The 26,638-nt window shown below is 52.1% G+C and overlaps 2 protein-coding genes across 4 annotated transcripts in view; one reads left to right on the top strand and one right to left on the bottom strand.

Annotated features, from left to right (window-relative positions):
- Window positions 1-1,518: 1,518 nt before the first annotated feature.
- On the top strand, window positions 1,519-3,663 carry TMEM81 (transmembrane protein 81). The gene has a single exon (XM_036824820.1). The coding sequence runs from the start codon at window positions 1,674-1,676 to the stop codon at window positions 2,490-2,492; it is 819 nt and encodes a 272-aa protein (XP_036680715.1). The 5' UTR covers window positions 1,519-1,673; the 3' UTR covers window positions 2,493-3,663.
- A 3,003-nt stretch (window positions 3,664-6,666) lies between these two features.
- The window catches only part of CNTN2 (contactin 2), a 32,174-nt gene continuing 12,202 nt past the window's right edge, over window positions 6,667-26,638 (bottom strand). For all 3 annotated transcript variants that reach the window (XM_036831462.1, XM_036831452.1, XM_036831442.1), the window contains exons 3-23: window positions 25,021-25,165; window positions 24,762-24,937; window positions 24,507-24,602; window positions 23,919-24,128; window positions 23,533-23,632; window positions 22,212-22,387; window positions 21,657-21,793; window positions 21,086-21,215; window positions 19,561-19,711; window positions 19,312-19,439; window positions 18,804-18,979; window positions 18,160-18,280; window positions 17,500-17,658; window positions 16,870-17,019; window positions 14,696-14,766; window positions 14,145-14,379; window positions 13,687-13,799; window positions 12,395-12,581; window positions 11,941-12,053; window positions 11,285-11,453; window positions 6,667-10,877 (exon numbers count right to left, since the gene is read on the bottom strand). In XM_036831462.1, the coding sequence (XP_036687357.1) occupies window positions 10,768-10,877; window positions 11,285-11,453; window positions 11,941-12,053; window positions 12,395-12,581; window positions 13,687-13,799; window positions 14,145-14,379; window positions 14,696-14,766; window positions 16,870-17,019; window positions 17,500-17,658; window positions 18,160-18,280; window positions 18,804-18,979; window positions 19,312-19,439; window positions 19,561-19,711; window positions 21,086-21,215; window positions 21,657-21,793; window positions 22,212-22,387; window positions 23,533-23,632; window positions 23,919-24,128; window positions 24,507-24,602; window positions 24,762-24,937; window positions 25,021-25,165 (3,053 nt within the window). In that variant the 3' untranslated portion in view covers window positions 6,667-10,767. The remainder of the gene's footprint in view (window positions 10,878-11,284; window positions 11,454-11,940; window positions 12,054-12,394; window positions 12,582-13,686; window positions 13,800-14,144; window positions 14,380-14,695; window positions 14,767-16,869; window positions 17,020-17,499; window positions 17,659-18,159; window positions 18,281-18,803; window positions 18,980-19,311; window positions 19,440-19,560; window positions 19,712-21,085; window positions 21,216-21,656; window positions 21,794-22,211; window positions 22,388-23,532; window positions 23,633-23,918; window positions 24,129-24,506; window positions 24,603-24,761; window positions 24,938-25,020; window positions 25,166-26,638) is intronic.

Raw genomic sequence — 26,638 nt, 5'->3', positions numbered from 1 at the left:
TATATGCATATTCTCTTTTCCTTTTGTCATCTGCCCACCCCCCAGTGTTTTGTTTTCTAATGTTCTGTAGTTTTGTACGAGATGAGACTTAGCCTTGGGTACTTCTTGCTGAAGCTTTAATGCTTTGTAAATAAAATCTGATGTTTATTAAAGAACAGGTGTAGGTGTGTGTTTGTAGACACTGGTCACTTCTGAGAGTCACCAGCCACTTCACTGTGTACAACAGAAAAAGCAGCTTACTTTGTTGATGTTAGATCTTCTCCGTGTAGAAATAACAGAGCTGGAAGGGCTAAGGGGTGGCCAGGTAGTCCAGATACCTGCCTTTGGACAAGATTATAAATAAACAATTCAAGCAAAAAGTTAGTGAAAAAAAGATCATGTAGGAATGACCTCTCTTCCAATTCCTTAGCTCAGTAAGTGTGTAACTACTCTGTAGAGGCCGCAGTGCTAGGAGACATTATGGAGCTTACAAAAACACTTGCCAAGAGGGTCCTGCCTTCCAAGAATCTTTCTTAAAGTGTAAGTACAGATAAATTCCTCTTCATTAGCACTTTTTCTCCCTAGATTAAATAGCCTTGAAATCCATCGAATACTTATTGTCTCCTAAAGAATAAGATGTTTCATAAAGTCTATTTAAGTCTTTGATTTTAATCATCTCCAAATCTGAGTGTCTACTTATTAATCCTGTTATGTGACTGAGAATCTTTTTGACATCATAACTGTTTCATAGCAACTTTGACCCAAGTGAATGATGAGCGCCTTGCTCGTTCTGTGGGGTGGGGGGACTGGGCTGAGAGGCAGGAAGAATTATGTAACCTCTCCCCCAGAATATATCTTCGGTACCCTTGGGAAGGAAGAGTGCCTAGAAGTGGGAGACGAGCTGCATTTAACATCCCCTGTCTTGCTGCTAAGCATTGATTCTAAAAGCCCTTTTGGCCCTTGCCTTCATGAATTTTCATTTCTATTTAAAATTCCTTACACACTTTACAAAGTGTTTTCATGTACAGTTTGTCACTTTTGATGCTCAAAGTGACCTTCCTGAAATAGGCAAGGAGGTCTTAATTTACAAAGGAGGAAACAAATTCAGGAAGGGTAAATCACTTGCCTCTCAGTCCAGAGTTCTTAATCCTTTTTATAGAAGGTTTAGGAGCATTTTAAGTTAATAATAACTTAATTCAAGTTAATCCTCTCTTTTTTCTTTTGGACTTGGGATTTGATTTCTTATTTGGGCAGATTTAGCTGGTATTTTGAAACCTTTGAATTCAGATTCTACAATTTGGAGCGGAGGGGAAAGGGTGAGGAATGGTACAGCTTTACTATGCATTGAGGTAATTTGGAAATTCACTTCAGCTTCTGACGTCTTTTCATCTTTGTTTCCCAAGAGGTGGATTAAAATTCATTAAAAGGATGGGAAAAGAATGAAGACTGGTAAGGTGGTGGTTAACAAGCAGTGATAGTAAAGCAGCAACCTTGTGACATTTTTTCTGCCTTGTGGCCTCACCTGTTAATAAGGACTGGACTTTTATTAAGTTGTATTGTTTTATTGACAATGCATGCATCATATCTTTTGACTTTGAAGGCTATCTCATGTCCAAGGAATTAAATTATGTTGTGGAGGATTTAGCTGGAACACCTCGGGTGTTGGCTGAGGGTGGTGAAATGCCTACTAAGACATGAAGAATTTGGCCACTAGTTTCATCCTTGGGAACCTGGTGTTGGCCTTCTATCTACCTTTGGTGGTGACTTTACCTAAAACACTGGCCATTCCTGAGAAACTGCAAGAAGCTGTGGGGAAAGTTATTGTCAATGCCACAACCTGTTCTGTCACCTGTGGCCTTGGCTATAAGGAGGAGACCGTCTGTGAGGTGGGCCCTGATGGAGTGAGAAGAAAGTGTAAGTCTCAGCGCTTGGAATGTCTGACCAACTGGATCTGTGGAATGCTCCATTTCACCGTTCTCATAGGGCAGGAATTTAAGCTGAGCTGTCTGAGTTCAGACATCCTGGAGATTGGACAGGAAGCTTTCCGATTCACCTGGAGACTTGCTCGGGGTATCATCTCAACTGATGATGAAGTCTTCAAACCCTTCCGAGCCAGTTCCCACTTTATAAAGTTTCAGTCCGCTCAGGAGTATGACTCTGGGACCTACCGGTGTGACGTGCAGCTGTTAAAAAACTTGAGACTTGTCAAGAGGCTCTATTTTGGGCTGAGGGTCCTTCCTCCTAACTTGGTGAACCTGAATTTCCATCAGTCCCTTACTGAGGATCAGAAGTTAGTAGATGAGGGCCTGGAAGTGAATCTGGACAACTACTCCAGGCCTCAGCGCCCACCGTGGAAAAAGAAGGTGACCATAGCTGTGGGAATAGGAATTGCCAGTGGTGTGTTGGTGAGCATCGCCCTGTGCGGTGGGCTGAGGGTGATCCACAGCAGTGCCAGCCTTGAGACCTTACAAACCTTGCTGCCGAAGGGCTGGCTGCTCAGGAAGCCAAACTAGCTTTTCAGGGGAGTGTTCTGGCTGCCTGATTGTGGATTAACTAAGAGGCAGGCTTCCACTACCAAAGGAGTGAGTGGGGGTTGTGATGCGGGGCAACATCGTGGTAGCTGTGGGCAATATTCTCTAACTCTGTGTCCCAGATGGATCTCTTCCAGATCTTCCCTGCCCACTAGGTACCCAGGAAACCTGACTGCAGGTATCTCCCTGCTCCTGGGAAGAGTTCTGTCCTCCAAGTTTACATTTATTTTCTACCCTTTACAACTTGTATGCCTCCCTACCTTGATCTCCCTTCTGAGCAGTATAATCATGTAGAAGGATATAATAGCTTTTCTAGTAAAAGTGTTTTTTTTCCTCTTCAATAAAAACCATTCCCAGGTGCTGTATGGAGACCTAACCTTTTCTGCCCTTTAGTTTAAAATTTCTTGCAGTTGTTTAAATTGTCCCATAATCAGTCTGGTTTTGGGTTAAACTCACACACCAGCGTTTTTAGAATAGACATTGAACATATCGCTTTGTAGGGGGCATATGCCCATTTGTGGCAGAGCCGAGGGTGTTAGTAATGACTTCCGACTCAGGTATGTAAGAGACAGTCACTAAATGTTAATAAATTATTTGCACCCCTTATACCTCCCAGGTGAAGCCTTTGTGCTCAGTGCTAAGTTGAATTCCTGGTGAAACACTGGATTCTTCAGCTGGTAGATTGCCCCTGAACAGTTCCTAGGCTTGCTCCGTGCTCCTGTCCTTCTAGCTCTTTGAGTGCCCTGAAGCTTGTGTTGCTGGATGTTTCTTACAGCAGCCAAGGCCCCCTAACGGAGGACTAGTACCTTCCTTCCTCAACAGGAAATCCAATCTTAAGACCTTCAGAGGCCATTCAGACTGTGTCTGAGATAATTGGCTTGGCTTGTGGAACTATCAGGGAAATTGCTCTTGGGCCGCCAGCTGAGCTAATTCTATATGAGAGAATTAGCATTTCTTCCCCTCACTTTTTTCTCAGCACAGAGGAAGTAGCAGAAACAAGACTTGGACCAGTGGTTATCTTCTCTGGCCGTGTGTCTGAATCACCCGAATGAGCTTTTGAAAAATAAGATTCCTGAGCCCTAACTTGAGGATGCTAATTCAATTTAAATTATGACCAATGGATCTCTGTTATTTCTTCTATTTTAAATTAAAAAAAAAAATCCAACCCGTAGAAAAGTTGAAAGAAAGGTTTGATGACATCCACAGACCCTTTATCTGGATTCACCGATTGCAAACGTTTTGCTCCAGCTCTCTTCCTCTCTAAATACATATTGATTTTATGTGAAGCACTTGAAAGCTAGTCACAGACATTGTGACCTTTTACCCCTAAATCATGTATGCATCTCTTAATAAGGACGTTCACCTGTATAACTACAATGACTTCATCACACTAACAATTTCCTAATCTTACAAATAGTTGATACTTCATTTTTCCCAATTTCTAAAATCTTAGAGCTTTTAACTTAATGTTTGATCTAGGATCAAATGAAGGTTCACGTATTACATTTGATTATTATTCCTCTTAAGTCTTATTTTACGATAGATCCCCTACTTTTTTTTTTCATGACATTCATATTGAAGAGGCCATTTGTCTTGCATAGTGTCCCACAATTATTTCCTCATGATTAGATTCCTGAGGAATGAATCTTAAACATTTTTGACAAGAGCCCAACGAAAATGATATGTACTTATTGCATGACCTCGGGAGGCACAATGTCAGGGTGACCCATGGTTGATGATAAGCTTGATCGTTTGGTTAAGGTGGTGACTGCCAGATCTCTCCAGTGGTGTATCTGTATATGTTTTCCTTTTGTAATCTGTGGGGTGATGCTTTGTGATTATCTGGTTTCTGAAAAACGTTCACAAGCGTTTTAGAATCCATTCATGGTCTTTGCCTTATTATTACATGCTGGGGATTGCAAAATGATGGATTCTTTAAATTCATTTTTGTATTTATTACCCTGCATTTTTCTGTAAAGAAATGCTATTCTTTTTATTCTTTTGACGTTTCAATGAATTCTCTTTTTTATTCAGTGAATTATATATAATCCATTACTGTTGTCATATTTTTGATGTTCAAATTGTTCCCAGTTTTGGCCAGAAGTCCCTTCAAGCCAACTCTTTTGTCTCTTTGGTGTGGTCCCACTTGACTTTGAGCATGTCCTTGCTATAGCAAGATGCCTCAGATGCACATTTGGACTTTCCTTTCTCCAAACCTGAATCTCCAAGGGAGATTCTCCGAGGGACTCTGTTTCTCCAAGGGGCTCTTGTTCCTTTTAGTGTGGGGAGTAGTATTTAGAAACCATGGTCTGGGTGCCAGATGTGCTCATTGCCACTGGGGAGTCACTGCTTCTAGGCTGTTTGAGTGTCCTAGGTATATGTAAATCATGAGTTCAGAAGCATCTTTGTTTTTCAGAAGTTTTGTAGATAATTCTCGTATATAGCGAAGGTTGAAAACCACCGGCTTAGACTCATGCATAGGGAGTCTTTAACTATTGCTCTTATTTTGAAAAGGTCTTAAAATTTCCACACACCCTTTCACCCATTCTTTCTACCTCAGATAGGATGTTATTCAGAAGACCTGTTGTGTTCCTGCTATTGACTGTGTAATGGAGCAAGCTAACTGAGGCTTATCTTTGAAACACATGATTGTGAGGATCAAATGAGATCCTGTGAGTAAAACGTCTCTGTAAACTGTGAATGACCAGACATGCGTGAGTTGGGAAATGTCACTAATGAAGCTCATTACTTTAGACTTGGACACTTCGCTGAAGCAGTCAGGAGAGAGCTTGCTCTGCTTTGAGAGAGGACTGTAAAACATTAATATTACATTGCTCAGGAGGGTTGAGGGGTACGGTGTTTCCCATTTTACAGATGGAAAGACTGAGGCCCAAGAAGAGCTAAATAACTTCTCCAGCATACTGTTGTAAGCCGGTAGTCGAACAGGGGATGGAATATTGTACAGCTCTAGGTTTACAGCCCTCTGTGCATTGGGATCTTGAATTTTGACTCTGAGGATGTGAGGGGATTGAACAGGGAAGAGAACAAAACCCCCTCAGATGTGTTAGTGCAGACCAAAGCCCAGTTTAGTTCTTTGAATTCTGTGCATGTGGTCTGCCTCTGGGTCAATTCTGGAGGATCGAGGAGATGCTGCCTGGACTAAGATTTGGGCTCCAGAGTGGCCAGCGCTCCCGACGAGGCTGTGTTGTGGTAACTACCACTATCTATGTGGCCCCCTCAGGGGCTCGTCAGCCTGGGCTTCTTGTGCTGAACAGGCCCTGGGCACACAGCTCAGCACCAAGTAGTGGGGCCTCTGCTTGCCTTGCTTTCTTTCCCTCTTCCCTGAAAAAAGCTGTCAGGCTCAGTCAGCACGGAGCCCTACCTGCTTTGCACCAAAAGAATTGAACACTTACACACCTGCGTAAGTGTATCACACATCTCAGTTGTAATAGAAGTTGTGATAAATGTTGAATGCATGGTAGTGTTGCAGCTGGAAAATGTGACTAGAAATTCATATTCTTTTGGCTGTTGTGAACAGAGGCTAGAGGCACCTTCTCACCAGGAGGAGGTCACTATGTCTCCGCAGGGAGAAGACTTCCCTTTAGTACTGTTGAGTCAATACAGGTATCCCCCGCTTTTTGAAAGTTCACTTTCCACCACTTTGGTTTTACGAGAAACCTACATTAGTACCTGTTTTCGCTAACTGAAAAGAAGTCTGAAGAGGATTTTCACTGTTTCAAAAAAAAGGTAATTGCTTCTTTGCTTTACACCATTTCAGCTTAAGAAAGATTTCATAGGAACACTCTACTTTTGAGGAGCGGGAGAAACCTGTACCTCAAATGTCTTAAAAATCAGGGAAGCTCGGAGCAGTACCATCAGATGAGCACTGTTTACTGCCCATCCTGTTAGGTAAAGCCAGCCAGCCTAGGAGAATGCCTGCTCTGCTCTGCTGAGTCCTGCCTTAAAGTTGCTTGGCCTAATTTTTCTCCCCTCCCAGGACTGAATAAAGCAGTATGGACCGTGTGTTGTGACTTCCTTAGAGGTGACTGTGTGAAGGCTGAAGGTGTTGGGTAAAAGCCTAGGGTTAGAGAACAGGACAAGGAGATACTCTTTAGTCTGAGGATAAAAACACCCACAGCTGGTGCCAGCTGCCTCAGCAGGTTGAGAAACCATCTTTATTTAAGAACTGCCCGCTACCAGAGTCAATAAATAACTACCATTATAAGAAGTGTAAGAGAGACAGACAATAGGTCAGTGGGAGCGGGTCCATTTTAACAAAAACTGAGTTAAGTCAGTGGTCCAATGAAGCCCCAACCCTTGCCCAGCTGTGAGCTTTTCTAAGCTATGCAGGCCCTGGAGGGGGTGGGTCAGTTGGAGTCTGGGGGCCAAAGCAGGGTGCACCCCATCTGAGGGCATGAGGCTTCCTAGGGCTCTGGGGAAAGCTATCAGACCCATTTGTTTTTTCCTCTCCAGTTTCCCTTTATTGTCCCGCCTTCCCAAAGCCTATGACCATATATACAGCTACCAGGCACCTCTTTCCATGGAGCTCTTTGAAGTTCCTTGGAAGTGCCCATCTAATCCCTCATGCCACTCCAGGAGCCTCTCTGGCAACCTTGCTCATCTCCAGGATGAAGCCCAGGTTAGGTCTGAGCCAGGGAAATAGCTACACCTATGCCTCAAACCCAGGTTTGAGGATACGGCTATCCCTCCGATACAGAGGAGCCCAGTAGGCGGTCGTATTCTGAGATCAGGAAGCACACAGTCCTCTAGCTGGGGAAGAGATGAAGGGAGTGAAACATTCTAGAGCCAGCTCGGGCTCTTGCCCAGAGTAGACTAGCCTGGCTCCTGCGGCTGCCAAGAGGCAGCGGTGTGTGCTGGGAAAAGAACGCCTGGGGTGAGCCTTGCCGCGTAAATGACTGTGACTGCAGTCACTCCCCCCTGCATGCTGCAGGGGCCCCAGCAGGTAGGAGCTCCAAGACTCTTCCTGTGCTGAGCACATTTTGATTCCAAGAATCCCAGCCCTGAAGGACACTTGCAGCGTCCCCTCCAGTCTTCACCTACCCTAGACCCCAAGACAAACAGCTGTCAAAATTTCTCAAAGGTCCCTACAAAAGGAAGAAGCCTCTCAATTACTCAGTCCAGGGTCTCCTTGCAGATGTTTTTTTCTGACGTCTCTCCTGTCATTTTATCAAAAAGAGCGTTCCCCCCCCCCCCCCCCCACCGCCCATGGCTCTCCTGTTCCCTGCCATCACCTGTATCATTTGATTCCCTGGATGAAAGTAGGTAACCCAATCGCGCTGGGCCCTGAGGCTCCACCTGAAGAGAGCTGCCCTCCCCCCAAGGGTGAGGTATACATCTGGGCTGTTGGAGCAACCAGGGCCGAGTAGCCAGGGCCGGGGCAAAGGGCGCTATAGGCTGAGCCCCAACGTACGCAGAAAGGAGACTCTCCCGAGCCCTGAAGCGCTGCCTGTCCCTAGTCCTCAGGCACTTGCTGGTCACTAAGCTGTAGGGTGAAGTACTGGTTTGTGGCTGTTTCCCCTTGGTTGCCTGTCTGGGGCTTGGCGTGTGAGAGGGGAGAGATCCAGGATCGAGTCGTTACCACAGCAGGAGCGAGCCTCAACCCATGCGGGCAGCGAAGGCGACAGTCAGTCCTCTTGGGCAGGAAGGGACTCTGAGAAGCTGTCTGATCTCTTCTTCTGCCTCCACACCAGCTCCTGTGCAGTCACCTCACCAACAGGCTGTTCCCTTTTACATGCCTGCGTGTCTTCAAGCCACCTGCTGTCTTATTCAGTCTTAAATCAGCACTCTGCCTGAGTCTTGGCCTGCAGGAACATCCATTTTAGTCCAGCTCTGTGTCCCCCAAACAAGTTCTCCCTGCACGGGGCTTACGTTTTCCTGAGGCTGAGTTCTCCTAGTTAGAAAAACCCTTCCTGGGTTTCCCAGAGGGTCTGTCTGCCTCCACAGAGCTAAGACTCTTAGTCGTTCTCTCTTGCCTCACGCAAGCTTAGGGGCTGCAGCCTCCAGCTGCACAGGTGAGTTCCTGTGCCGGTCCAGCCCAGCCCTCTCGGCCCAGCATCTAGACCCCTGTCCCCTTGCTGCTCCTGCCGCAGCCAAGGCAGTGAGGAAAGAATCAGCTGAACTTTGGAAGAAGGTTTTCTACTTTCAGCACCCCCTTTCTGATAGAGCTGGGTACAGGCCAAACCACAGCCACGGGGGACCAGATTGGATGCTAGACCAAGTTTGGGTCCCTGCAACGGAAGAATGGTCACTCAGCTGAGCCCCCAGCACCTCGCATGGGGGTGTAGGATGGGAGCAGGTGAGGAGGGTTTGATTGGAGGGCTCCAAGGAGGCAGTCCCGGGCCAGGGGCAGGGTGGTAGGTTCAGTGGTGGCAGGGAGAAGGCATGTGAGCTTACATTTTTTAAAAATTGTAGTGGGTAAACACCAACATAAACCTGCCCAGGAAAATAGAGCAGGACTTAAAAAATTTAAAAACCATAACAAAATAGAGCTCTAACTGTAAACTACAGAAACCAGGCTCAGGGGGCCTGTGCCCTACAAGATGCCTGTCCCGCTGCTCCTATATGTGAAGGGCCACCTGTCACAACATAGGCTTTGGAATTTCCTGGTTGTGCCACCACTGCTGCCTGGATTTGGGGAATTCCTGTCCTTGCTTTGGCCTCTTTTCTTGGAGCAAGGGCAAGGGGAACAGGGGGCTTCAAGCCAGCACTGCATATTGAGGTCCCAGCAGAAGCTAGGCTCAGAAGGCAAAGAAAGACTGGGTCTCCTGTAGTCTGCATACGCCTTGGGTTGGGACCCCGCCATGCCGATCACCCCACCATCACCCACCTGAACCTCTTGAAGCAGAATTTTCATAGCCCACTGCCCTTCTTAACCACCTTCTTAACCAGGTCATTGCCATTCAGCACTGCCCCCTTCCTCTGGATAGACAAAGAGCCTGGGACAGGAAGGTGGGGGAAGAGTGCTATCCCAGCCCCATCACTGACAGGCTGTGTGACCTGAGGAAGGCCCTGCCCCTTCCAACTCCATTACCTCACCTGTAGAGTGGGGGCTTGGGCCCAGTGAGGTCTAAAGCCTCTTCCAGCTCTGACGTGCTGTGACTGGTAATACACCCAGAGCGCAAGCTAAGATGTCCCATTTATTTACCCCTTTGTCTTCTGGGGGAGTGCAAAAGAGCATCCGAGGCAGCCTGGGGGACGGGTTGCCAGGTGGCCCAGGGCATTCCTGCGAGCAGGTAGGGCCGCATTTATCCTTTGCCCTTCTCAGAAGACTCCTGACTCCAGACACACAGAATTACAGCTGCATTCTGCTGGAGGAGGACGGTGGAGGCACTCCTGCCTCCTACCCAAACCCGGGAGGGACCGTGCAGGCTGGGGCTTGGTGCGGTGGGGGACCTGCCCAAGACAAGCCCTTTAGTCACCCAGCCACCTGTAGTGGCTTCTGTCACTCTGGGGTGACAGGGTCGGGTTGGCAGTATTGGCTAAGAGGGCAACGTCACCTGGATTGTGACTGTGCCTCAGGCCAAGTCTGGTGCCCCTTTCCACCAGGAGTCTCAGCTTCTCAACCCTTCTTAGCTCCCACCCAGCAGTCGGGAGCGTCGCCCCCCAGAGCTGCAGGGGCTCAGGCCCCCGGCCTCAGACACCAGAGCACTGGTTCTCAGCCATCTAGGCAGGTGGCAGGGGCCTCCAGGGAGTTATCCAGGACAATGTCAGGGTCCAGCCATGCTGTCCTGTAAGAGGAGAAAGTAGGAGAGTCCCTGGCCCCCAGGTTTGGGCCTCTCCTTAGACTGAGAGATGCTGCTGTGTAAGCTTTGTCCCATTCCTGTCCAGTGTTCCCGGGCTTAGGACTCCGCTCTCTGGAGCAGAGGCCATATGCGGCCCCAGAGTGCTATCTCCGCAGATGCGCAGATACATGTTTAAACCCCCTTCTTCCTGTAGGTCTTCCTTCCATCCAGGCACCCTAGAGGGCCCAGGCATAGGGTTCAGTATCATCATGGAACTTACTGTCTGGTGCCTCTTGATTTAAAGAAAAAAAATCCTCGCATGGGTTCTATCCTGTGGCAGAATATGAAATATCCTACCTCCTACGAAAAGGGCACTGTTTAAAGTAGGTATTTAAAACCAGTCATTCTCAGGCACAGTGTTGGGCCACCTTGGCATTGGGAAGGGACTGGGGCCAGCTGGCTGTGTCCAACGGCGGTGGGTGTCCAGCTGTGGCAGAGAGGGAGGGGTGCCGAGATCAGAGCTCCAGGTAGCCTATGAGGATCAGCGTCGCCACGGAGTGACAAAGGACGGTGCCAGGATGTGGGACTGGACAGCCTGCCGAGTTCTCCACCATCATGCTTGTGCCTGAAACCAGCAGGCGGAAATGGGCTGAGTGAGCTGGGCCTGGGACCTGCACATCCCTGTCCCACCCTCAGGACAGAATCCAGACCTTTCCTAAGGAAATTCACAGCGGGCTGGCTTCAGGACGGGGAGGTGTTCTCAGCCCTCCTTCTGCAGTGTTTTGTAGGACCTCTGCTTTTGTTCCCGTGAAAGGAGCGCACTCACCTCTCGGCCCTCAGGGATGTTTGGGAGTGGGAAGGAGGGGTCAGCAAGGGCAGTTCCAGGGCCACTTTGCACTTGGTTCCTGCCTGCCTGCTTTTTTCCCCCTTGGGGACTGGCTGGGTTGGGGTCTGGCTTGGGTGGGAATGATTCCTGCATCAGGCATCTGGATGGACCCTGATACTCCTGGGGGATAAGGGGAGAGACAGCACCTCCATTCCTCACGATGTGGACTTCTGCCGGGACCCCGTCCCCCCCTGGCCCTGTGGTCCGAATCTGCACCAGGGCATGGCCAATGTCTTCAGGAACCGCAATTTCTATCCAGTTCTTGCTGGTGAGGTGGAGCGTGGGAGTCGGGTGTAAGTCGTTCTGGTACAGCATCTGTGGGAAGGGGGTTAGCCAGGCAAGAGTTTCCTTACACCAGGACTGATTCTCCTCTTCCCTAGGCCCAGGAATGGGAGGACCCCATACGGTTCTGGGCCCTCGAGGTCCTGCCTCCTCACCCCTCCTGTTTCCTGTTGACCAGGTCCAGGCTCTTGAACAAGCTTCTCACTGGGACGAGAAAAGCTTGCAAGCAGCTGAACTGGTTTTGCAGACTCCTTAGACCAGAAGGACCCAGACTTCACCCAGTCCATCGCTGCCCCCGTGAAATGAACCCTGCCTTTCCGCAGTCATACCATTTTCTTCTAGTCTCTACTACATGCTCCCTGAAGAACTGCTCGTGAATTTCACGCCACTCACAATCCCAAACTCTTTGCTTACACCTAACTCAGATCCTTCTGGCTAGAAACCGCAGCTCCCTTGTGTTTGCCGGAAATACAAGTGAGCTCTTCCTCAGCGTTCAATGCCTGGTTGATCCCTTCCTTACCTTATAGCCTGTGACTGCAGACTCATTTCGGAGCGGGACCACAGGGTCCCACTTAATACTAAGACTGGAGCTCGAGAAAGTCCAGGAGATGTTGCCAGGGGGTCGCCGTGGAGCTGCCAGAGGAGGGAGAGAGTCGGGGAGACCTCCTAATGTTTCCCCACCACTCACCCCCTTGCTTTTAGCCAGCCTTTTTCTAGACATCTGCCCAAAGCAGTTGTACCCAGAACATTCTGTCACCGCTGCCTGAGAAACAAACTCCAACAAAGGTTGGAGAAAAGGGAGGCACTTCAGAGGCCATGAATTCCATTCCCTTATTATTATTAGACGTGCTGCCTCGTTTCTGTCCCGCCCAGGGCTTGTGGGCTGGAGCATTTGTCTTTCGGGGAAAGAGTGATCCTAGAGGCACCCCCTCCAAAATACACCCCTCCACCCCCATCCAGGCTGACGGACTCACGGGGCTTCACGGTCGTGGCATTGGCGGAAGGGCTGGCCGGCCCAGTGCCGGCCCGGTTGTAGGCCCTCACAGTCACGTGGTACTTGGTGTTGTAGTGTAGGCCGGTGACTAGGGCACTGGTGTCTAGCCCTGCTGTCCTCACTCGGTCAGCAGCTGCTTCTTTGTCCCCGGCTTTCCAGTAGCGGATCTGAAGGGGGCAGGGGTACCCTAGGGTCAGCCGTCAAACCCAGGACCTCGGGGCTACCCTGACCCTGGCTCTGGACCTGCATCCTGCTCCTCGCTGGTGCTTGTAACTCAGTCTCAGGTCTCAGAACCCAGACACTAGATCATGAGCTCCAAGAGAGCAGGGACAAGTTGATGTAAGTTGCTGCTCCCTTCTTGGTGCCCAGCAGAGTGCCCAGTTCAACGAGAGAGCTTAATACGTGGGCTGAACGAGGGAGTGGGGGTGTGGGCACAGGCTCAACCTAGCGATGGCCTGCTGAAACCAACCCCATTTAATTAATTCAAGGAATCCCGTGGGGACTCTGTTTAAAGGCTATGAAATGCACATTGTACTTGCAAAGTAGTCCCCCAGCCCGCACTCCAGCAAGCTTACGAGGGCTGCCTAGTAAATGCAAACCCATTGTCATAGACCTTGTAACACCAAGGCCTTCTAGATAGTCTTCCAAATCAATGGCAGAGTTTGCAGCTATCTCCTCAGTGGGGCTCGCCTAACCCATCGTGCTAGAGCCCAGGGCTGACTCTCCTGAATGGAATTTACAACATCACTAGTATGATGATTCTCCCTTAGACAATGACATTTCCTGCTTGTCCTTCTGTCCCTTCCTCTCGCTTTCTCTCACTCTCCATCCACCCCCACATGTACCCCAGTGTGGAGTCACCAGTGGGCCCAAGTCTAGGGTCAGAAGCTGCCGGGCCCCGAGTTCCTCAGGGACAGGATGAGCGGCTGGTACATAGAGGAGGCCATGCTGTTCTCTGCAGCCCTGAGGATGCCAGGCTAACTGGGCTCTGGCATGAAACGGGCAGGCCGTGCCCCTTCCAGAAACCGCTCCTCCTCCCCTGGGCTCCCACAGCGTCCAGGGCCGGCTTGAGCCAAGCAGTAACGTCAAGGCTGTCCACAGGCATCAGCCAGAGGGGCTTAGCTGAGGTTGCGTCCACGGTGCTGCATAGACTGCGTGCTGTGTGCCTGCTTAGTGGATGAGTGAGTCCAGGAGGAGGACTAGCAAGCCATGAGGTGCCCCCGCGCCTTGACCCCCCGACCCCTTCCTCTCCCAGCCCAGGTCAGTGCTCACCTCGTACCCCAGGAGGATACCATTCATGTCCTGCCGCACCGGTTCCCAGGTCACGTTCATCTCTGAGGATGAGACCCCTTTGGCCCAGACCTTGGTAGGGGCCACCCTGGGCTCTGGGGACCGACACAGACTGTGGGTTTGGATTCCCAGGCACTCCCTGTGCCCTACAGAGCAGCTGCCAACTGGGACTGCCCTCTCTTAGGATTTTAAAGAGCCCAGGGTGCAGGGTGCAGAGCATCTCCCGGGGCCCACTTCTCTTTCCAGAGAGCCTCCCTCCGCTAGGCCTGAGGGGAGACGAGGTAGCGAGGGCTGGGAAGGAAGCCAGTGGCTTAGAAGCCAGGTGTCCTCTCCACCCCACCTATGGAACCCAGCAGGGGTGTGAGGAGCACTCCGCCACCCTACACCCCGTGGACAAGCTGCTGGGGTGGGGACGCCGCACGGGCCCCGGGGTGGCCCACCTTCCTCAGCCGAGTACACGATCGCGGTGAGGCTCTCAGGCCCATCCCCGCGGTGGTTGTAGCTGCGGATCTTGACCTCAAAGGGCGTGTAAGGCCGGACGCTCTCGTTGCTGTAGACGAAGTACTGGGCATCGGCGCCGGGCACCCGCGCGGTCTGCCAGCTAGTGCTGCCCTGCCTGCGGAAGGACAGCAGGTAGCCGAAGCCGTCTCCGTTCTGGTACTCCCGGGACATGGGCTGAGGGGCAAGAGCGTGGCGTGGGCGAGGGGCCGCGGCTGCGTTTCCCTGCCCGTCCTCCAGCCCCACCCAGCCTTCACCGAGAGGGGTGGCCCCAGGACTGCGGTGGTTCCATCCTGCAGTGGGTACCAGGGGAGGGGAGGGACCTTGTCTGCTCTGGAGTCAGGACCGTGCAGTGGCTCTGTCTGGGTCCTCTCTGCACGCCGCTCAACTCCTGAGACGAGTCCCACCAGGTGCGGGTGGGGGTGAGGGTGGGGTAGAACTTGTCCCCCCAGAGAACGGGAGGCATAGTCCTGCCTCTGTCCTTGCAGCTTACCGTCCAGTTGACAATGAGCTCTCCAGGGGCTCCACCACCTCCTCTGAGACCTGAGGGTGCCACCGAAGGGGCTGTCAGGGCCAAGGGACACAGGCAGTTAATGGGCAGTGAGGGAACAAAAGCTCTGAGTCTGAGACCGAAAAGCATCCTAGGCCAAGGACACCCTTCCAGTGGGCCCTGGCTATACGCCAATAAAATGGACAACCTAGAAGAAACGGACACATTCTTAGAAAAGTACAATCTCCCAAGACTGAACCAGAACCAGGGAGAAATAGAAAATATGAACAGATTGATTACCAGTACTGAAATTGAATCAGTAATTTAAAAACTCTCAATAAACCAAAGTCCAGGACCAGATGGCTTCACAGGTGAGTTCTACCAAACATTTAGAGAAGAATTAACACCTATCCTTCTGAAACTATTCCAATGGGCCCTGGTTTTGTCCTTCAAGAGTCCCTCTGGACGTGGGCTTTGCAGTCAAGCAGACCTGAGATCAGATTCCACCTCTGCCACTTACTAGCTGAGTTTCTCTGGGCGAGTTACTTAACCTCTCTGAGCCTCTGATTCCCCTCTCCGTAAGATAAGGATAATAATGTTTCTCTCAAAGGCTGTAAGAAGAATAAAATTAAACAAGACAGTGGCTAGCATATACATACAGTATACACTCCATAAATGATTATCCTCATCCCTCTTGTTGGTTTAAACTAAGTAGCAGAGACCAACTCCAATTTGCTTTAGATTAAGGGGAATAAATAATTCAGAACTGCAGTTAATCCAAAAAACATTTCTTTTGGGTTACAGGGTGTTTTATTATTATTATTTTTTATTTTCATGGCAGACTTAATTTCCTAATTGTCTCTAGTATTCAAAAGGCTGATATTAAAACAAGAATGTATTTAATTAGATAGTGAAGCTTGGCAGGGGGTAACTTGGCTGAGGGTTAAAATATATCTGTAGATGATCCAGCAATTGGAGACTTATCACTTGGTTCTGATGATACTTTAAGGCCTTCTCATTTGCAAAGGGCACTTAAACACATTACCCATTTGATCCTGTGAGGTGGGCATTAATATTACCCTTTTCAGAATGGAAAGATTGAGGTCTAGAGCAGTTAAGTGCCTTGCCTAAAGTCACACAGCTAATAAATGTCACAGTTTGAATTTGAACTCAGCTCTTCTGATTTGAAATCTCATCATCTTTCTTCTGCACCATAGCTGTCTTTGTGCTCAACTCCTGGATACTACAGTGAAGGAGACCACTCCTCACCCTTTGACTGTCCAAGAAGTTCAATCAAAGAAAGTGCTCCTTCTGGAATTCTTTACTCAGAAGAGGTACCAGTTAAAAATATTGAATGATTCCAGAAAGAGCCTGGAGAGTCAGCATGGGGCACATAGGAAACCATGTTTATGGACACAAAAAGGCAGACCCTCATTACACATCCAGCGGGGCAGGCCTGGGTGGGTGTGGAGGGGAGGCAGGTCCTGATTCCATGCTGCTGGTCTCAGGATCCCAGGGTTCTCGTTCTGGGCCTTCACCTTCACCTCTTCCCTTCCTTCCCCACTCAGGTTCTGACACCTACCTGCCTTTCAGGGAGGGTTGTGGGCAGATTGTCCATTCCTCCTGCTCCCAAAGAAACCATCTAAAGAAGGACTTAGAGCACCGGCTGCTTACTTAGTGCCCTGCGCAACACACACACACACACACACACACACACACACACACACACACACCCCTTCCTCATTAACTGATTCCTGCAGCTCGTGCACTTCCAGGGAGGATATCTGCCCATCACCCCATGGTCCTGGGTTCAAGTCCAGGCGCTGCCAGTGTGACCCTTCCTTCCTCCAACCTTTGGTTTTTCCATTTTTAAAAAAATTAAACTTTTTACTTTGCGACAATTGTAGATTCACATGCAGTTGTAAGGTTGGCCTATTTTTTAAATGAGGGGTTTGGACTGGCTGGCTTCCAGCCCTGACAGGCTGTGGCCCAGGGCACAGTACGTTGTGCAGTGTTGCGGCCTCGCTCTGACTTGTGTTCCTTTCCCATCTGTTTTGTTAGAGTCCGAAGCCTGGTGAGCAGGGTTGGAACTCCATGTAATTGCTGCTTGCTTGGGGCTCCCTTTAAGGAGGGCTAGGGTGTGTGCCCTGACATTACTTCTCACCCAGGGCTCTGACCTGCTTCCTTGGTCCGGATTTTGCTGGAGGGCCCACTGGGCTCCCCAGTGCCCAGGATGTTGCTGGCTGAGACCCGGAACTCATAGTCCATCCAGGGCGTGAGGCCCAGCACCTGGGCGGTCTCGGCGTTGCCCTCGATGTTGGCGGGATCTGCAAGGCACCAGGGAGTCAGTGTTCTGCACTTCATTTACTGATCTGGATGGAAAGGGGCAGGGACTAGGTATGAATCACTTTTTTATACCCAGCTTTCACGGTGGTACCCGCTATATTAAGAGTTCAATACCTTTTTCAGGAATGATTGGGAAACTCGTAGACCTCCCTGCCTTGGAGCCTTTGTAAGATGTTGTGTGCACCCCACACCCACATGAATGTTTTCATTGACCCATTAATAGTTCTGCCAATGCTTCAAGGGTGCAGACTGAGTGCCTCCCCCTCCAACTCTCTCCCCATTCTTCTGCCGCCTGTGTGACCATCTTCCCTAATGGCCTGGGAGCTCCCTGCAGGCAGGGGGTCTACACTTGTCCTTCTTCGAAGATCCAGGCTCAGCCTTGACCTCTGACCCCCAGCCCTCCCCGCCCCCCCTACAGCCAGGCCTAATCAGTACTGACCTGGGTGGGGCCTCACACTTACTGGTCCGAACCTGCTTCCACTTCCCTGCAGGTAGAGTGCGAGCTTGCAGGGTGTACTTGGCAATGGGGCTGTGGTTGTCAAAGCCACGGCTCCAGCTGAGCTGGACAGTGGTGTCACCGATGTCTCTCACAACCACGCCTCCTGGGGGACCTGGCGGACCTGCACCAAGAGGTCAGAGCAACAAATTTGAGCCAACCTCCTTCAGGCTCGCTTGGGCTGGTGCAGTACCAAGAGGGAGCAGCAGAGGGCGCAGGAAACACACACCGGGCTGGGAGGGCAAGGAATGGGGGCAGTAGTGAGTGGCGCATGGGGTGTTTTGAGGAGGAAGGATGTGTCCAAGGCTGGAGGGGGTCACAGAGGCTCTCACACAGAGATGTGTATAGATTTCCCAGCATGAGGCTTTGAAACTTCTGGCCTCAGCAAGTTCTCCAGTCTTGGGATGTGTTAGGAGTGGATTTTTTACAATTTTAGCTTTGGAGGAAGAATATTTTATTCATTTAGGACCTGCGAAGAACCACGGGATGAGTTCAGCTCAACAGACTTGTTAGGAGCCCTTCCCACAGCTTTCAGGGAGAGGTGGGAGTTAGGGAGCGAAGGTCAGACTAGCCCAGCCGGCCCCTGAGGGTGTCACGGTGGGGGTGGGGTGGGAAACCCCATCACCTCGGACCAGGACTGTGGCCTCCTTAGATGCACTGTCCACCACCGTCTGGGCCATGCATGTGTACTTCCCACCGTGGCGCAGCTGGGCGTTCATGATGGTCAGATCCCCAACCGTCTCCTTCTGCACACGGGGGACAGGAAGCGGGGCAGGTCAGAGGAAGCAGCCCTGGGCTAGTGCCTGAGTCAGGGCACAGGAGGCAGGGCTCAGAGTGCCCTGCTCTGCTACTCCCCCAGACCCCTTGCACCTCGCTCTTCCTCTCTGTTCCATGGGAGGGATCGGCTACTCTCTACTTGGTACCACTGGGGATTAAACGACATTTTTTTACAGAAGACAGTCAGTGATGGTTCAAGTTAATGATATCATCTGCGCTAGGGGGCAGGATAACAACAGTAGGGGAGTGAGTCTTGTTCGGTGTCTGGAATTCCAGGTTTGACCCTAACCCTCTTCTAAATGCATAGACGTCGGGTGGAATCCGGGGAACTGCCCGTCTAAGGGAGGGTGCTTATGAACCCAGGGATGAGCTTGCCGTCATGGCATTCCCGGGGGAAGGGGGAAAAGCTTTGGGGGTGTTGATGGCTCTCGTGGGTCCCCTGTCTGCCCAGAAGGAGGGAGGAGCCCTGGGTTCTCTGGCCTCAGGCCTTACCACACTGGCCCTTCGGTAGTGACCCCCAGGCTTGTCGAAATCGATGGGGAAGTCGTCCAGGGTCCAGATGAAGGTGAGGTCCATGGTGGGGTCGTGGGAGGCGTGGCACTGCAGGGTCAGGTTATCTCCCGAGTTGATGTCGGCACTCGAGGGGGCTAGAGTGATCTTGGTTGCATCTGCCAAGACAAAGGGCCCCTGAGTGGAAGGGGAGGAAGTAGGCCCAGGCAGGGGCAGCAGGGCAGGGTGAGAGGCTCTGTCTTGAGCCCCAGGAAAGAGAACAGGCAGCGTGGCCAACAGCTGCATCCCAGCAGCCCCATGAGTGCGTGGGAGGGAGGCAGGAGCATATCCTGGATGGCGGTGTTTGGGGGCAGTCCCAAGAGAAACCGAATCCTGGGGTAGCCTCAAAACCAGACTAGGAGGAACATGGGAACACAAGAGCCCAATGGCGAGGAGGGATGGCACCCCGTGGTGGCTGAGTCACCAACCTCAGCCAAACCATGGTCCTTACCTCGCACAGACAGGATGCCCGTGCTGTTGGCTTTGCCCATGAAATTCTCAGCAAAGCAGGTATATTTGCCTTCATCTGACCGACTGATGTTTCTTATGATCAAGGTGCCATCCGGAGTTACAGTCACTCTGCAGCAAGGACAGAGCAGATCTGGCCAACCCAGTGACACACTATAGTCATGGGAAGGGGACTCACCTCCAAGGAGAGTGAGGGTGGGCAGGAATTTCTCAGGTGGGGTGGGGCTTGTACCTGCTGCTGTTGACCAAAATCTCAGTGCCTTTGCTCCAGAGCACCACGGCCTTCGGAGCTGCCCTGGGCTGACAGGGGATAACGATCTCTCCCCCTCGGGCTGCGGGGATCAGACGCCTTACAGGATTCAGCCTAAAGTCGGGGGCAAGTGCTGGAAGGAAGGGGGAGTGCCCCACAGTCATGCAGGGAATCAAACCAGTACTCGTTGGCCTGGAGTCAGGTGTCACCTGGCTACATGTTAAACATTTTATGTTCCCTCTATGGCCAATCCACGAGTGACCCCTAGCAGCACCACTTCCAAAATAGCCAGAATCCAGCCCCTTCTCATCACCCCCACTGCCACCAGATCTCCGCTGGTTGGCCCTCCTGATTTTGCATTTTCTTTCTACAATCTCTTCTCCACCCAGCTGCCAGGAATATCATTTTAAGAACACAAAACAGACACTCAGAAAAAGTCCAACGCCTCCCAAGGGCTCACAAAGGAGTCCCTACCTCTCTGATTACATCCTGCTCCATTCCTTCCCTCACTCATTGTGCTCTATCACCTGGGCCATTTGTTTCTTCTTCTTTTTTTGGTTCCGTGAAGATGCGATGATTTTTCCTGCCTCAGGACCTTTGCACTTACTATACATTTTGCTTGGAAAGCCCCCAGATCTTCACATGGTTGGTTCACATCCCAAATGCAACTTCTTCAGAGAGGTCTTCCCTGACCATCCCCTCTAACTGGCCCACCTTACCTCCAGCACTCTGAGGGAGTTTCTTTATACTGTATTTTTTATGGCTGTCTGAAATTATCTTATTTAATTGTTTGATTTTGTGTTTATTTGCCCCCCTGTCTCCACTGGATTGTAAGATACTTGAAGGCAGAGACCTTATCTTTCGTGTTCACTTCTTAGGAGGTTTTGAAGAAATATTGGTTGAATAAATGAATGAGTCTTAGTTAAGCCTCACTACAATTGGATGAGGTAGGTACCGTTCTGTCCATTTTACAGATGAGGAAACAGACTACAAGCTTAAGTCACACATCTAAGGATACTGGACTAGCTGACATTTACTGGGCACCTGTTATGTGATGGGCAGGTTCTTTATGCTTTAGCTCTATCATCTCCTTTAATCCCCACAGCAGCTTATGAGGGCTGGGCTATTATTGCCCACATTTTATTATTCAAGAAACTGAAACACAAAGAGATTAATAACTTGCCGAAGGTCACACAGGCAAAGGGGCTGCATTAAACCCAAATCTAGCTGATTTGGTGTTCAGGGACTTTTGCCACCTTGTTTTCGTGGCGGCAGACATTTACTTTGTCCACGTCAGACGCGGGTCAAGTCAGAGACCCTGTCCTCTGGGAGCTCCATCTAGTGTCTCATCTCCTGTCTTAAATCCCTGAGTTCTACTCAGAAGCTGTTGGAAAACTAAGGAAAATTGCCAGGTGAGTGTGTGCGTTTAGAAATGCTGCAACTCACAACCCCTAACGCCCCCCACCTGGGTGTCCCCGGGGACGTCCTCTCTCCCTGGGCCCCTTACCTTGCACGGCCAGCTCGGCACTGGCGTAGATGGTGCCGTGCTTGTTCTCCGCCACACACTGGTACATGCCTGAGTCCTCTAGGCTCAGCTTGGAGAATCGCAAGTCCCCGGCCAGCACTTCTACCCGGGCCTGTGCAGAAGATCAGGACCACTGGGTGGGGGCTTATGGGGTGGATGCAGTGGAGAATGGGCTGCCTGGAGGGAGCGCCTGTATGCCCAGTCCTATCCAGGGCCACCTGGAATCCCAGGACGCAGAGATTCCCCAGGCCTCCCCGCACGTCTGCACACGGAAGCCAGAGGGGCGAGTGACACACTCAGGACCACACAGTGCTTTTGTGGCTGAGTTGGGCCTGGACTCAGGTCCCTGGACCCTCCAGACTCTATCCAGTTGACCAGCCTGAGGCCATGTGACTCTGGGATGGAGAGAAGCACCTAGAACTACCCTGTGGCACCCTAATTGGCCCAGAAGGGTTGCCAGTGTGCGGAAGGGGAGGAGATCTGGAGGGTGAGGGAACCAGGTGAGCAGAGGACGGTGTGCTGGGTGTGTGGAAGGAAGCCCCAGGTCTCCTACCTGGGAGGCCAGAGGATCCCCATCCCGAAGCCAGCGCACTGTGGGCCGGGGCTTGCCGGCGGCTGCGCATTCCCAGTGCAGGTTGGAACCGATGTCAGCCTCCATGTCTGAGATCACCTTGAGCCACTCGGGCTGAGCTGCGGGGAGCAAGGGAGAGCAAGGCTGGGGAGGGGCTGAGGAGGAGCTGGGAGGAGCTCCGCGGATTAACTGGACTGGATTTGCAGGGCTGCAGCTCCTGTGCCAGACAGCAGAGGGCGCCAGCCGCATTCCGGGATTGGGGGGTGGGGAGAAGCAGGTTCAAGACAACTGGCACTTCGTGCCTGTGTCAGTAACTGTTTTAGCGACTTAAGTCATTCTAATCCTTTCCATGTGCTTTCTGCAACCCTGACTGAAGCTCTGAGCTGACCACAGCACCAGCCTCATCTGGTCCCATACCCAGTGCAACCCGTGGGCAGGAAAGTTTCAGCAAGGGGCTGCCTAATCTCCTCCCTGACTTTTGGGTCGGCTTCCTCAAGGACAGGGGAAGGCAGGGGGTGAGCGTGTCCGGCCCTGTACCCTGCACGATGATGCGGCCCTGGACGGTGTCGCGGCCCTTGGAGTTCTCCGCCTCACACTCGTAGGTGCCTTCGTCCTCAAAGCCTACGCTGGGGATCTGCAGGGTGGGCTCGGCTGTGGCCCACTGTGGGGACAAGGAACCATCCACTTTGCGCCACTTGATCCTGGGGACGGGGCTGGCAGGGGAGACAAAGCCGGAGGGGGTGCGCTGAGCTAGGCAGACTCCCTTGTGCCTGTAACTCCTCCCCCAACCCAGGCCCCCCTGAGATGCTGGGCAGGTGGGGACGACGGGGAGGAGGGCCGGGAAGAGACAGAGGGAGAGCGGCCAGGAGAGGAGGACGGGCCTCTCCCAGGGAGGCTCAGAGCATAGGTGGTCTGTTCCCTGAAGCTGACTTGCCCTCCCTGCCTGCCCCCACCCTGCCCTGGCCTCTTCTGAGCCTGCCCTCCTCAGCAGTGGCCTGCAACCTGGTTCTTTATGGGTCCCCTTCCTCCTCTCCCCAACAGGGCCTTGCCTCTACTTTTCAAAGGGGATTTGGTTGTTAGTAATCTGTGTAGGAAAATGGACTGAGGTATCAGTGAGTCTTAAAGGGTAATGTATTACCCTTCATGTGTTTTAAATATGGATTTTCTGGAAGACCAATAACTTTCCACAAAGCAGGGGGCATCTTGGGTAACCACAGGAGATATGTGAGGGAGGAGGGGACCAATGCACAAATCACATTCTTTCATTCATTCTACAAACATTTATTGAGTACCTGCTATTTGCTTAGCCCTGTTCCAGTGAGTCCTTTTTCTGAGAGAGTAAGAGTTCTATTATGTATTTTCTATTTTAAGAGATAACTGTTAGCATCCATAGAATACTAACTAAATACCAGATGCTATTCTAAGCACTGTACATATATTAGTTCATTCAATCCTCATAACAACCCCATGAGGTAGGTACTATTATTATCACCATGTACAAATAGGGAAACTGAGGCACAGAGAGGTTAAGTGGTTTACCCAAGGTCTCCCAGCCAGTAAGTGACAGAGCTAGTATTTGAACGAGGCAGGCTGGGTTGGGGTCCACACACCATGCTACCTGCCCCCAGCCTGGGGTGTTGTATAAGCTGCCTGAGCCTATCATGCACGTTGCTGGGAAGATGCCTCACCCAGAGAGTTAGTGCCCAGTGAGTGGCGGTTGCTACCCACTGTGGGTCTGGCACTCTGCTAGACCCTGCGAAGGCACCAAGATGGCTGAGAGCTGGCCCTGCCTGCCCTCTCCCTGAGGGGCTCTGAGAGGCTGTGCCCTGGCCTGCCCCCTCCCTCCCCTACCACTCACTTCCCGAAGGCGAAGCACTCCAGGGTGACCTGCTGCCCCACCAGTGCATAGGTCTCTGCTGGGAACCGGGCCTTGATGCTGGGGGCAAAGAGCCTGGTGTCTGGGGAGAGAGGGTTCACATGTCAGATGTAGCTGATCCAGATCAGGTGCTCCTGTGCTTAGGATTTCAGCACAACTCAGAGCCCACACTTTCTTGACTCCCTTTCCCCTTGGGGGCATGCAGCAAGGGTCTGAGGCCATGTAGCAGGAAGACCATGGGGTCCAGGCCCAGACCCCGGGGTCCAGGCCCAGACCCCGTGCCCTTTGAGCTGCTCTTCACAACTTCAAAGGGAACGCCCCCTGACCCCTTCAGCTCCCTCCTCCTTGCCTTGCCCGCTGACCCTGACCTTCTGCAGCCAGGTTGAGCTGAGCAAACTTGCTGAAGACGCTCTTGGTGGAGAAATCCATGTGGCTTGTGGCCAGGCAGGAGTAGTTGCCCAAGTCTGAGGCATTGGTCCGGGCAATGTACAGGTTCCCTGTGGTCTGGGACACGAAGTGACGCCCGTCCGTAGGGATGAAGTTGGGGAACTCGTTGAGGAGCCAGCGGTAGGACAAGCCTAGGAATGGGGAGTTTGAGGAAACCGGGGGTGCTGGGCTAATGGAGCAACTCTGGGTAGGACCTCAACGTGCTGCTGGGGATCTGTAGACCCTGTCCTGAGAGCCCCTGTGCTCTGAACTGGGGCTGAGGGGAGACCTAGAGGGAAGATGCGACTTTATCTCTGCCCTCAGGGAGTGCTGTCTGCTGGGGAAACAGCCCCTGCCCTTGGGGACCTCCCAGTCTGATGGGGGTGGGGCACAGAATCATTTAGAGTTGGCACCCAGGGATCAGTGCTTCCAAGGGTCACTCACCACCTCTTATTCCATCCCTCTTCTGCTGAGTGGCCAGACGCCCCTCCTGTGCCCTCCGTCTAACATGGTCCAGGGGCCTGACTCACCTGGGTAGTGGGCGGGTGGGTTACAGGGCAACATCACACCCCAACCTTCGTGGGTTTTCACTGGGTCTCGCTCCTCCTTGGAGAATTCCTGCAGGACTGGAGGTGGAGACCCTGTGCTCAGGCTTTGTCCTCCAAGCCTGGGGGACCCTCCCCAGCTCAGGCTCCATGGGGAAGTAGTCACCCGCCCTTTCTGGACACTTTTTCCAGCCCTTTCTTCTCTACCCCCAAAGCGTCCCGGCACCCCGTGGGGCTCACAGCCAAAGCGGAGGACAGCCTCCCTGCTGACAACGGTGCCCACTGGGTTGGAGGCCAGGCACTGGTAGACGCCGGCGTCCTGGGCTTTGGTGGGGTTCATGATGACCAGGTTGCCCCCAACCAGCTGGTGGCGGGTGCCTGGCTCCAGCTTCATCTCGGTGCCATTCATCTTCCACCTGCAGCGGGGGCGGACAGGGGCTGGTGTGACGAACAATTGCCCACTGCCCAGGGCCTCCCAGCACCACTGCGGGGGTCTCACCTGTAGGTGGCCGGAGGGCTGGCCCGGGCACGGCATGCCAGTGTCACCTTCTCCTCTGTGGACTCCTCTGGGAATAGCAGACCGAGGGGCTGGTCTTCAAAGACAGGCCCAAAGGTGGCCGGGGATCCCCAGGCTGAGCTCCAAGCTGCAGTTGGGGGACACCACCAGAGGTCTCAGGGCCGAGGGGCCAGCTGGAGCCTGGCCTCCAGGGCAGTGCTGTCCAATAGAACTTTCGGCAGTGTCGGAAAGGTTCCATTTCCTGCCCTGTCCAGTACAGTAGCCATTGTGCCCCTGAAATATGGCTAGTACAGCTGAGGAACCAGATTTTAAATTTTATTTAATTATAATTAATTAAAATTTGAATTTCAATAGGTTGGGCAGACCCCATCTAGTCAATTAGTTCAGTCAGTCACCCCTCCTATACTCAGATATTGAGTACCTGCTGTATACTTAGCACTGGGCGAGGCACTGTGTAGCAAAATGAGTAAGACACAGTCCCTCTTCCTCAAGGAGCTTGCGATCCAGGGAAGAAGACAGAAAACTGACAGTAGGCGAGAGCCGTAATAGTGGTTTAGTTTCAAAAGCAGGGACCCTTGGAGTGGAAGCAGTCAGGGGACTCATGGAAGAGCTGACCTGCAGGGTGTGAGATGGGCCTTGAGAGATGCATGGAAGCCACTGGCTGAAAAGGGGGAGAGAGGAGGTGTGGCCCTGGAGCCTAGTGCCCCTTCTGGGGAGGGCATCCTGAGAGAGCGTGCTCTGGCTCTGGGCCTCTATTAGCTGTTACAGGACCCTTCTAAGCCTCAGCGTCTCCACCTGTGAAATGGAAAGAAGATGAACCCCCCTCCCAGGGTCTGTAGCAGGGCTCAGCCTGACACAGGGTGTGTACTCAGCCTCTGTCTCCTGGACCCAAGTGAGGGGGTCGGGTGGGGGTCAGGGGAAGAGGAAGTCTCAATGGTGGGTGGACGACGTACAGGTTGCTTTGGGGCATTTTATAAAATTCCACTGTGACATTTCAAGAAAGAGAGGCCCAGAAAAGGGAGCGACTTGCCCACGGTCACAGGGCAAGCCTGTGGCACGCGCAGTTCTAGACCTCGGGTTCCTGCATTTGCTGGGCAGATGGGTATCCCACATGCAAATGGCATTTTCCTGCCTGGCCCCCTCCCGGGCAGATGCCTTGCTCTTCACGTCCCCTCGTCCAGGCTCACCGGGGCAGGGTCTGAGAGGCACAGGGCAGCGTTTCACACCTGCCTCCGTTTGCTGACTGGTGCGGCCGGTCATTCTTTGCCTTTGTGGTGTCAGGCAGGAGCCAGGCCACCCCTAACTGGCTCCTAACCCTCCATGAAGCTGATTTCAGGCCCTCCTTGGTGGGTCGTGGGGGGATCCCCATTAACCAATTAGTGCCTTCTCTCCTGGTGCACCCAGCTGTCAGCCTTAGTCCAGGGGTGGGGGTGGGCCCCATGCCACAGCTGAGGCCCAGCCTTGGACCCCTGGGAGTGATGGCAGCTGTTAAGCAGCTCTCAGAATGAGGAAGGAGGCACGGCTCCCTGAAATGGCATCCCCCATCCCCCCTCCCCACCACCCATCACTATCCCTCATTGCCGCCCCAGGCCTCGGAGGC

The sequence above is a fragment of the Balaenoptera musculus genome, chromosome 1 (assembly GCF_009873245.2).
Source record: "Balaenoptera musculus isolate JJ_BM4_2016_0621 chromosome 1, mBalMus1.pri.v3, whole genome shotgun sequence".
NCBI classification, from domain to species: Eukaryota; Metazoa; Chordata; class Mammalia; order Artiodactyla; family Balaenopteridae; genus Balaenoptera; species Balaenoptera musculus.
This window is presented reverse-complemented; position numbering and strand designations above follow the sequence as displayed.